This window comes from Pteropus medius, unplaced genomic scaffold (genome assembly GCF_902729225.1).
Source record: "Pteropus medius unplaced genomic scaffold, Ma_sr-lr_union100, whole genome shotgun sequence".
NCBI lineage: Eukaryota > Metazoa > Chordata > Mammalia > Chiroptera > Pteropodidae > Pteropus > Pteropus medius.
Window position 1 is genome coordinate 11,211,630 of NW_024349798.1, and position 11,900 is coordinate 11,223,529.

Consider the following 11,900-nt stretch of genomic DNA (forward strand, 5'->3'; position numbering starts at 1 on the left):
ATGGTACCTGTGGTTCAAGGAGCATGAAGTTTGGGGTAAGATGGACTTGGCTTTGAGTCCTGGCTCTATCCCTCACTAGCCATGTGGCCTCAAGCTTGTCAGTTGCCCTGAACCTCAGTTTCATCACCTGAAACATGGGGAAAAGAAATGAAGTTATGTAGGTACAGCCTTGTCTATCCCCACTCTGCCATTTGCATTCTGCAATCCAACTGTCCTGAAATGCTAGCAGTTTGCTTAATGCTTCATGCTCTCTCCTCTCTGTGCCGTCCATGTGCAGTTCCCTCTGCCTGGTGCGCACATTCCAGGTGTACGCCTTACACCATTAGGAGGTTGTAAACCAGATATGCTCAGACTTGTGTTTTGGAAAGATCACTCTGCCAGCAACAAGGCATGGGGTTTAGGGGTGTGTGTGTGTGCGTGTGCGCGCGCATGCACGTGCATGCAGGCACGTACCCGTAAATTTCAAGGTCAGAAGAAAGGTAGGAAATTCTCAGGCTCGGACAATGGAGCCTGGGAGCTTCTGCCTTTACTCCAACTCTTTGCCATCATTTCTCTGGCCTTTAGGTGCCTTGGGGAAGGCCAGTGGAGACACACTGGGCATGAAGGGGTAGGATTCTCTCTTGGTTAATGTCTCGGTTCCCTTCTCTAAACAGGATCTTAGTTACTCCACAGTTCAGGGTTGAAATGTCGAGGCCAGGACCCCACAGAGGCTATTGCCAAAAAGGCCATAGGCAAGCCACCTAGCTTCCCCAAGCCTCAGTTTCCTCCTCTGAGTAGAACAGTTTACAGAGGGTGTGGCAGTCCATGGGATACTCCCTACAAAGCTCTTAGGACAGGGCCCGACTCAATATGTCTTTAGCTGCTTTATAAAAACAAAGCTCTTGCTAAATACCTTCTGTATACCTGGTACTGCAGGAGGCCCTGGAGTAGAGGCTCTTAAGGATTGGTCTTGTGACTTTAAGGATTGGTTTAGGATTTGTGGATTTTGCTGATTGGGGACATGTAACTTTTAGGGAACAATTTCTAGGAATTTACCTGAAACAAGTACACAAAGATTTAGCTCTAAGTAGGTTCACACTAGTGATTTTATAAAGTGAAAAACTGGAAATAGCGTTAAAGTCCAGCTCTAGGATATTGGCGAGATAGGTGAGGAGACAAATAGCTCATGTAGTCGTTGAAGAGGAAGCAGGGTGTCTGTTGATGTGAAAAGATGTTTATTATTAAAACAAGTTATACGACTTGTTTCATATATCAAAATTATATATACATATACATATTTTTAAAACCTCGATGCTAATACACTCAAATATTAATAGTAGATATCTCAGTGAATTTTACATTTTTCTTATTCTAGATTTCCTTTTCTAAATTTTCAACAATGAATGTGCATTTCTTTTGTTAAAAATATAGTAATATATGTATTATTAACTTTTATATTATTTCGTTATATTCCTTTCAGTATTTACTAGTGATTATTAACCTCAGAGTACCCTACTGTGCAAGGCGATGTCAAGATGAATACTCACGTTCCCCAGATGATTTGCATGCATGCCAAATTTTGAAGTGCGTTAAACACGGAGTTCTTTACCTCGCTTTATTTTTTAATTCATTTCAATTCGTGCCTGGCTTGGGGACGTTTGTTTCACGAGCGCATGCGCACTCCTGGCGCCTAGTGGGCGGGGCGCTCCGCCAGTGCGTCCGGACGTCCGAGTTGGCGGGAAAGCGGCGGGGCGGGGGGCAGGATGGCGGCGGCTGCAGCGGCCGTAGACTCGGTGGCCGGCGGCGGGCTGGCGGCGGTGAGGCTGCCGCGGTCGCCGCCGTTCAAGGTGCTGGCGGAGCAGCTGCGGCGCGACGCGGAGGGAGGCCCGGGCTCGTGGCGGCTGTCGCGGGCGGCGGCGGGCCGCGAGCCGCTGGAGCTGACGGCCGTGTGGATGCAGGGCACGGTGGTGGCGGCGGGCGGCGGCAAGGCGCGGCTGCGGGACCCGAGCGGGGCCTTCTCTGTGTGCGGCCTGGAGCGGGTGCCGCGCGGGCGGCCCTGCCTCGCCCCAGGTAACCCCGGAGTCGAACTTGGGGCTGACCCTCGTTTCGTGCAGCCAGAGGGCGGGGCCTGGCCGTTCCGCCTCCGGGCCTTTGCCAGTGCCTGTCCCCGGCCTCGGGACCCTTTCTTCCTGTCCCAACCCCCAGTCGACTGCCAATTGATGATAAGCATCACCCGCAGCCAGATTAAAAATTTAAAAAAGGCTCTGAGGCCTCCTCTTAGCCCTACTAGTCAGAATCTTTAGGGGAAGGACCCCCAGCATTTGTATTTGTAAAAAGCCCCCTCCCACAGATGATTTTCCCATCAAGTTTTGGAAAATAACTGTACTGGGAAACTTCTGTTCATCCTTAACGTCCCGGAAGCCCTCTTGGACCCCTAGGAATGGGGAGCCCCGCCTGCACCTCTCCCTTGTGGAACTGCCTTACTCCGTAGGTCACTAATGTTTGCTGCTTTTAAACCAGTGGTGCTCAAACTGGAGAGTGCATCAGACTCGCTTCAGTGGCTGGGCTCCACCCTCAGGCTTTGTGTGTCTGTAGGGGAGGGTGGAGCTGGAAATTCGTGTTTTTAACCAGCCCTGAGGAGACTCCGTGATTCTAGTGCTGCTGCCCCGGGGGCCACACCTTGAGAACCACTGAGCCAAACTGTACTAAGGGATAACGGGACTGTCGTCCTGAGAGCCTTATCTTCAGCATTAGGTTGAATTCCTGGCTCCGCCCATTTCCTCCCGAGCTGCCTGGAATACTTTTCTTTATCTTTTTCTGGACCTGCCCTGCCTCCACTAAAGGGGCTTGTAAGTCCTGCCTGTTGTGTGAATTCAGTACAAAAAAATGGCCTGAACGCTGCTCCTGGTTTATAGTGAGGGTTTGAAAAATTGTGACCATCACGCCTTACTATAAAATACTCCTGTTCCTTTCTCACCCCATCCCCGGCCCCACCGTTCAGCCTCCCTCTCTGCTCTCTGCTGCAGCGTTAGTCTAGCACAGGGCCAGCAAACTACAGGCTGCCTCCTCTTTTCACAAGGTCCACAAACTAAAAATGGTTTTTACATTTTCAAATGGTTGAGAAAAGTATTTCATGACATGTGAGAAGTATATGAAATTCAAATATCCATAAGTAAAGTTTTATCATGCTACATTTATATAGTATCTGGGGCTGTTTTCCCATTACAACTACAGACTTGAGTAGTTGCGACAGAGGCCCTGTGGCCTGCAAAGCCTGAAGTATTTACTCTCTGGCCCTTTTCAGAAAAGTCTGCTGACCCTTGGCCTAGCCTGTAACCCACGCTACTTGGTGTTTTTCATGTCTGGTCTCAGCCCTGGCATGAAGTTGGCACTAGCAGGTACCTTAGCATCTGAACAGATGGGCATTGGTGAACCTGTCTGACTCAGCCACTGGCCTGAATATCTGCGGGCAGGGGCTGTGCCACTTCCTTTAGCTACTTAATACCAAGTCTTAAGTGACGAAGCAGGGAGTCAGGAAAGTAAACAGGCCACTAAAACTCAAATACCTAAGCTTGAACACAGGTTACTGAGGGAGCAGACAATGAGGGACAACTGATCCAGGCTTGCAGGGTCAGGGAAGGCTTCCTGGAGGAGGTAGCCCTCCCTGAAGGATGTGTTGGAATTGTATGTAGGGACCAACCCTCCCGGGTTGCCTGGGACGGAGGGGGTCCTGGGATATGGGACTTTCACTTTTAAAACCAGAATAGATGGTCACCACATGTCTGCCTGAGGCAGGAGATTGCCCGGGTCCATGGAACAACATGTGCAAAGGCTTGGAGGTGAGAGAGCCCTCTGCCTTTGGGGAGCCTGAGGCAGAATGTGAGGTGGCAGTGATAAGTTTCAAGGTGGCCTTGAGCTGTATTCATCACATCGGCGCTGGATCCCTGCTGCTGCCTCCTCTGGATCATCCAGCAGTTTGGTCCATAAACGTCAGGTGCCACACATACAGAACTAAGTCAGAACTCTCCCTGCCCTCAAGTTGCTCCAAGTCTGCAGGGCAGGAGGGGAGAAACAATGACCTAGACTGCTGATCAGAGGGTTCTGGAAGCAGGAGCTGCATTTGAGGAAAGTCACTGCCTTAGGATGGGGATGGTTGTGAAGAGGAAGCAGCTGAAAGCAGACCAGCTGGAAACCACTGAAGTGACCAGAGGATGAAGGCCTGATCGAAGGGAGGGGAAGAGGTGGGGGAGACAGTGGAGAGACCCTGGGCAGAGAGGGTGGGGGTAGGATGAACAGGGCCAGTACCCAGGTCGACCTCAGAGCAAAGCACTCACGCCTTGAGCCCGGCCCTCTAGTCACATGTGTCTTCGTAGTGGCTGTCCTGTTCACCTCTCCTGGCTAGGATCTCCTTGGGTGTGTTCTTTCCTTCCTGAGTCGTTAGTCATTTCTCTGAGGGTTCCATCTCTACCAGCACTTTACAGCTGTTCAGAGGATATGTCAAGTGTGTTTTTAGAACCGGCCTCTGTCACCGAGGAATCCCACCTTGCTCAAGTAGAATCCGGAGATGAGTTCAGAGAAACCTAAGTACATCCTACTAGGAGTTGAAAACCAGAGGGTCAGGTATCAGCCAGCCTGGCTTCCTTCAGTCGGAGCCGTGGGGCCCTCTTGCAAACTCAGCCCTGCTGTTGGAAGCCATGTGATTAGAGCAGGGGCATGCAGTGGGAGCTGGCAGCATGCCTGCCCTTCCTGCTGTCTTTGGGGTTTTTTACACAATTGAGTTTTGTGTGGTTAAGACCTGCCAAGTTTTGCTTTCAAGGAGAGCCACTTCCCCAAGGGAATGGGAAGAGAGTCGCAGTTAATATGTCATTAGATCATCCTGATGGCAGCCTGCCCTCTTGTTGATTTGCTTTGCATGTTCCCAGCTGGTGGTCGGGATAAAGGGGGAGGTGGCAGAGGCTGGTCCTGGGCAGCTGGAAAGCAGGGCAGCCTGGGAGTGCTGCTTCTTGCCTAGCTTTTCTGGAAACATCAAGAGAAAATTGGATTTACTTTGGGGCTGTCTGGGGGTGTCTTTGCAGAAAAAGAATTGGCCCTCTGCACAGAGACCAGTCACATACCCTGTGACATCGATCAAGGAACAAGGAGGACAAGAGAAAAGCTTAGGTCTTCTGCCCCTGCCTGAGAGCGGTCTGCCTAATAACTCATACTCTGATGTGACACTCTTCCATTCCTTGGGCATGCTCGTTTTGTTTGTGATGATAGCTTGCTGCCCTTGTATTTATTTATTTATTTTTTAACATTTTAAAACCGGAAACCAAAGAAGATAGAGCTGTCACCCTTCAGGTTAAATGTTGGATTTTTTGTCCATATATATATATTTTGATCACTGACCTCCCTGGCACTTTGTTCTCTACTCTCTGCATTTTTTCTTTTAATGTGCCTCTCTGATAAAGTTAAGCCCTTTGAAGGACCGGTCTCTGCTTTGTTTTTGTCGTTTCTATCAACATGAACAATACCGTGGGCTTTTCTTTTCCTAGGAAAGTACGTGATGGTGATGGGAGTAGTTCAGGCGTGCAGCCCTGAGCCGTGCCTTCAGGCCGTGAAGATGACAGACCTTTCCGATAACCCCGTCCATGAAAGCATGTGGGCCTTGGAAGTGGAAGATTTACACAGGAATATTCCTTAGATGTTGGAAGCGTCCTTAAAAACAACCTAAATTCTGAAACAACTTAGGTTCTTGTACTATGTGGATTTCACGGACATTGTTCAGTCTGTAGCTCTCAAAGGTTTCTCGGAAAGCTTTGGTTTGGATCACCAAGTGATCCAAATGTAGGGTTTCTGAATGCTGGGACATTCCAGTTAACTCAGCCCCTGCTGCCCCTTTGCCTTGACTGCTGTTTGCTGATGAAAAGCAGATGTGTTCTTTTCCTCTCTGTTTTGGTTTATGTTTGTTAATTCTCTCTAAAGCACACAGAAATCTCATGTGGCATTTTCCAAGTTTTACAAGTGATGATGCTTTTTCCGTTCCCGCTGTGACCTTAATTTTAAGATGCAAACTTTGGATCTCAGTCGTTGCCCGTGGTGATTAAAGCGTGGTCGTGGGCAGGAGAACACTGCGTGAAAGGGATGACACCATGACCCTCGGGTCTTCTCCATCAGCAACTTCCCCATCCAGTTTGCAACTCACACGGCCTCTCAAAGACACAGCTCACTTTCTGCCACTCAGCCTGTTAAGGTCCACTTCCCTGAGATGTGGGTGATGATGGGAGATGCGGAAACGCTTTCAAATTGATTGAGAACAACTTTCAGATATCAACATCTGCCTTCTAACTTTTGCTGAGACACTGTGAAGGAGCATCTTCCTGGTATAGAGTGCCTTTGTTGTGATTGTATTGGATGTTGGGTTTCTGCCTCTTACCCAACCCTCACTTTTCCTTAGATTATAGATACCAAGGGAGTCAGGTTTTGTTCCAACATTGCTGTAGAGTTTTGCTGGGTTATTGATTTTCTACCACTAATAAATTGTTTTATGTGTTGTATATTTTTTTTAAATAGACTTTTTTCTAGAGCAGCTTTATATTTATGGGAAAAAAGCAGAAAGTATGGAGAGTTCCCGTATACCCCCTTCCTCATTTTCTCTTATTATTAACATCTTGCCGTGGTGGGTACATTTGTTACACTTGATGAGCCAACATTGATTCATTATTATTAACTAAAGTTCATAGTTCACATTAGGCGTCACTTTGTGGTGTGCCGTTCTATGAGTTTTACATTTATCTACATTATGGTATCATACGAACAGTTCCACTGCCCTAAAACTCCTATGCTCTGTGTCTGTTCATCCCACTCCCCTTCAGGCTTGGCACCCACTGATTTTTTTGCTAGTGTCTCCATAGATTTGCCTTTTCCAGAATGTCATGTAGTTGGAATCATGCAGTATGTATTTCTTTCACTTAGCGATATGCATTTAAGAGTTCTCCATGTCTGGGTAACTTGATAGCAATTTCTTTTTATTGCTGAATGCTCACTCCGTTGTATGAATGTACCATGCTTTGTTTGTCTTTCACCTACTAAAGGATATCGGTTTGATTCCAGTTTTGGGCCATTAATGGAGCTGCTGTAAATACTCGTGTGCAGGTTTTGTGGACATGTTTTCAACTCTGGGGTAAAAGCCTGGGAGCACAACTGGGGGCCATGTGGGAAACTGCCGGACCATCTGTCTCGGTCCATTTGGGCTACTGTAACAAAATGCTATAGGCAGGAGGGGTGGGGCACAGGGGTGGGGGGCAGGGATCTTAAAAACAATCGGAATTTATTTTTCACAGTTTTGGAGGCTGGGAAATGCAAGATCCAGGTGCTGGCAGATTCAAGGTGCTGCTTCCTGGTTCATAGATGGCTGTCGTCTCACTGTGTCCCCACATGGCAGAAGAAGGAAGGGAACTCTCTGGGGTCTCTTATGAGGCCACTAATCCCATTCGTGAGGGCTCTGCGCTCATGGTCTAATCATCTCCCAAAGGCCCGCATCTTAATACGTGAATCCGGGGGGGACACACATTCAGTCGATAGCACTGTCTTCCAAAGTGGCAGTAGCATTTGCTTTCCCGTCAGTATGTGAGCATTGCTGTTCTACATGCTCACCAGCATTCGGTATTGTCAGTGTTTTAGATTTGCTGTTCTTAAACTATAGCATTTTCTTTTAAAGGTGGAGCAAATTTGAAATTATGCATCATTTTTATTACCGATCTGGGTTTTTTGACCACTTGAAGCTTGTTTCAGGCAGGTTTATATTCAGAGTTTGGGGGTTTTCAGGCATTGATGCTGAGTTATTGCAAGAGCTTTGCAGCCCTATGGACCTGAATATGAGCCCTTCATCTGTTCAACTTGCTGTGTGAGTGTACGAAAGTTAACCTGATCTCTCTGCTTTAGTTTCCTCATCTGTAAATGAAGATGCATTTAAATCACTTTTACATGTGCCAGGCACAGGTGGTAGGCACCGAACGATTGTTGCTGGGAGGAATACTAAGTTCTTATTTACATCTATCAGTTGCCTTAAAATTTTTTTAGAATAATTTTAGATCTGCAGAAAAATTGCAAAGACAGTATAAAGAGTTCCCACGTACTGCATCCAGTTTCCTTGATTCTTAACATCTTACATTAGCATGGCACATTTGTTACAATTAATGAATCAATAGCGAGATGTTGTTACTAATCAAAGTCTATAGTTTAGTTAGATTTCCTCCGTTTTTTCCCTGCTGTCCTTTTCCTGTTCCAGGGTCCCATCCGGATACATTCAGTCTTTGTCTCCCTAGACTCCACCTGGCTGGGATAGTCGATCACTTGCTTTAATTACATTGACATTAGATTTTTGATGTAGTCTACGGGACCTCTGTTACAGTATTCTTAGGTTAAAGCTTTATTCCAAAATTATCATGGAGTTCCCAGTAGTAGCCCTTGAGCTGGGTGTGTGGCTGCTTACAGCCTTACACTAAATCTGTCTTACTGAGGTTCCCTTATCTGAAACCTGCTTTTCTGCTAGAAAACTGAGCCGGGCTGCCGAGAACCTCCTGCACCATATCCTGCCCAGCGTGTCCTCACCTAATTTCTGGTAAATAATGCTGGATTGCAGATTGCTGATAGGGCTCATATTGCTGCCTGGGCAGTGAAGGATCAGGAACATGGGAGATGGGAAAAAGGAGGGTGCCCTGTGTTTTCCTGACAGTCCCCACAGCCTGCCACTGGCTCCCAGCGCCTCCGTGTTCGAAGTGTGCCACCTCAGTATGTTAGCTGAGCCCTTGTGGTTTCCCTAAATATTAATAACTCTCACTGCTTCAGCTAACGTTTCCTCCTTGACATCACCAAATGAAAAGGCACCTCGGGTGGGGGTTTTAGTTTTCTGGTACCAAATCAAAGTGAGTGTATCAGCAAGTGCCCCTTGCCAGACGAGGGCAGGCAGTGTGCTCGGGCAGTGCCGCTTCCCTTTTGAAAGTGGCTCTTTTCTAAGAACTGAAAATAAGCACCCTAGGCTGTGACTTCACTTTTCTTGGAACTGCTTTACATTAGAAGAAAAAAAGAAAAAGAAAACCCTCATGTAGCTGGTTTTGGATCGCTGAGTTCCCAAATTCTGTTGCATGTTCTTGTAAAACGCAAGTTTTACCACAAAAAAATCTTATGCATCAGGTGAAGCAGCAAGGGGAAGGGATGACCATGTGAAATAGTTGAGTGTTTTGTCTCCAGGCCTGTTTGTGTATGATTTATTGGTCGTGGAGAAAAAGAACCTGGAAGACACACTGTGTATAGTTGTCCTTCAGACACCCCAGGGGTGTTGGCCATGACAGCATGGTCCTAAGATTTCTTGGGCCACCAAATGGCCCATGTTGCTAGGCTGGTATTGCTAAACCTCAGGCCACGGTCCAAGCTCACTGAACAGCTGCCTGCTTGCAAAAATAAGGGGGAGAAACACATTTGCAGCCACTGTGACTTACATTTAGCAGACATCTTGGAGCCTGTGCAAAAGGACATCTTCTGGGGGCCCCTGCCTGCTCAGGATCAGGGAGAGAGTGGCTTAGCCACACACCTGGGCTCTATTCTTTGTCTTGTTCTTTCCTGTCTTACCTTGGGCTTGGAGGTCAGTCTGTAAAATGGAGATAATTCTTTCCTGTATGTTCATGGGAACCGTATTAGAGCCCCCTTTTTAGTATGGATCTCTAGATAGGCACGTTCATCGTTTTGAAGTGTCCCTTGGTATCTCTATCCCCATCGGAGGAGCCTCCAGTGATGTGATCGTTCCTCATTTATCTCTGTCTCCACCGAGCACTGGGCCTTGCATAACAGACATGAGCAGTGAGTAAATGTTCAGTGAATGGCTGGTCCGTAGGTAGGAAGGCAAAGGAAATATACAAGCAAAGGGACAATATTCTTGAATTTACTCTTGGCACACAGCAGTTTTCAAATGAAAGGGGCACTTACAGTCCCTACCCAGGTGTACCTTTGAATCAAGCACCTGGAGTACTTCGTAACCAGCCCGAGGGTGCTTGCTAGAATGTTTCAGAGCTTTCTGAAGTACAGCTAGGGATGACTTGTTTGGTAAAGATAGAAAAAGTTAGAGGAAAAAGAGACAGCTGAATTGAAAAAAAATATATATGTGGTTTGGGCAAAATCTGAAATTCTAGTCCTACGAGAATCATTAAACGTCTCTTGATAAAGAATGCAAATTCAACCAAGAGTTAGGGCCAGGGACTGCTAGACAGTTTCCCTGTGTGACTTTATTTTACTGTGTCAGTGCCCCTAAGGCTGTGAAAACAGCAGCCAAGGGATGAAGTCCTTTGCCCAAGGGCACCTGGCCAGCAGGCTGTAGCAGAGATGGGTGTCAGGCTAGCCGGGGTCCCGCGTTGTAGGGGAGGTGGCCAGGGCCTTCATTCAGAGGTGGCTTTTCCCGGAAAAACTCCTGAGACCCACTGTGTAATCTCATGGTCTAAATTTACCTAGATGCTAGCGCCCCCTGCTGGCCTCTCCCGTTGTCAGTGGGATGACAGCCAGTGACCCAAGAAAGAAGCAAAGGAATAAAATGGGGCCATGAGAAGCTTCGCAGCTGCCCACCCTGAGAGTGTTGCCCATTATGGCCGAGCTGTCTTGGCGGTAGGCGATATGGATGATGTTGGGATTGGCAACCAGATGAGCTCCGATGGTCGTAATTCGAACCCCAGCCCTACTGTTTATTAAGTGGATGAACTTGGGAGAGTTGCTTGCCTTCTCTGAGCCTTATTGCTGTCATCTGGAAAGAAGGGATTTGAGGCAGAGAGATGAAGTAGCTTGTCCACGTGGCTGTTAACTAGAACCAAGCAGTCTCAGCAGGCACTCAGAAAATGTCCTGTTCCTTGGTCTTTCTGTCACCAAGCACTTTTTTGAGCACCTACTGGGTTCCAGGCTTTGGGGACACACACAGTGAACAAAAGACGTGTGGTTATTCCCTGTGCAACACGCTGTCTTCTTGCCCTTCAATTCTCGCCGACCTCCTACTCCGCCTCATCTCTCCTGCTTACAGCCTAGGCTCTGCTTTTAAGGACTCATGCAATTAGAGTGGGCTCACCAGGATAATCTACTCAGCTCAAGGCCCTTAATCTAATTACATCTGCAAAGTCCCTCTTGCCATATAAGGTAACATATTCGTAGGTTACAAGGATTAGTTAGGATGTGGACCTCTTGGCGGGGTGGGTATCATTCTGCCTACCCAGCCTACCCTCTGGCCCCTAAAGGTGCATGTCCATCCCAGATGCAAAATACATTCACCCTGTCCCAGGGTCCCCAAAGGTCTCATCCCACTTACAGAACCAACTCAAAGTCCCAGATCTCATCATCTAAATCATCTATATCTGGTGGTGGGGAGACTGCATATAATCCATCTGTGAACCTGTGGGACTCAAGAAATCAGTTAATCTGTCACCAGAATACAGTGTTTGCAACCCAGAAGGGATATGGCTAGCTCTGTCCCTGATCCAAGGGACCAGAAACATGATGTGGGCAAGAAAGATGAAGAAGAAACAACGAAGCTCTAGCCCGTGGAAATACCAAACTACGAAACTTCCTTTCCTCCTGGGCAAACTGGAAAAGAAAAGGCGTTAAGTCTCTGTCCACTGGGATGAGGAATGAGCAGAGCTAGAGTTAACATGAAATATTTAGTGCCAGTTTTAGAAAGCAAGACTCAGGCCTTCCAGTGCACGAGGGTGCTGCCCCTGGGCACAGAGACTCAGAGTACCACGGCGCCTGGGCCTCCTGCCCTGCATGTGGGCCTTCAGGACTCATCATCATCAGCCCCACCTGGGCTCGCCTTTAACCTCTCTGCTCCTATCTTTAATTAGAATCCACGTGGGTGGGCTCAGGAAAATCTTAAGTGTTTAGAAAGCTCTCCGGGTGATTCTTATAACCAG

The 11,900-nt window shown here is 47.6% G+C and overlaps 1 protein-coding gene across 1 annotated transcript; it reads left to right on the plus strand.

Annotated features, from left to right (window-relative positions):
* Window positions 1–1,716: 1,716 nt before the first annotated feature.
* On the plus strand, window positions 1,717–6,515 carry RMI2 (RecQ mediated genome instability 2). The gene is made up of 2 exons (XM_039885340.1): window positions 1,717–2,049; window positions 5,514–6,515. The coding sequence occupies exons 1-2, from the start codon at window positions 1,743–1,745 to the stop codon at window positions 5,660–5,662; spliced, it is 456 nt and encodes a 151-aa protein (XP_039741274.1). The 5' UTR covers window positions 1,717–1,742; the 3' UTR covers window positions 5,663–6,515.
* Window positions 6,516–11,900: the final 5,385 nt, after the last annotated feature.

What these genes read in the sequence shown, in the direction of transcription:
- RMI2 (XM_039885340.1), top strand. Translation starts at nt 1,743, where the DNA reads ATGGCGGCGGCTGCAGCGGCCGTAGACTCGGTGGCCGGCGGCGGGCTG. An exon ending in GCGGCCCTGCCTCGCCCCAG is followed by an intron (nt 2,050 to 5,513) that starts GTAACCCCGGAG and finishes TTCTTTTCCTAG; the next exon opens with GAAAGTACGTGATGGTGATG.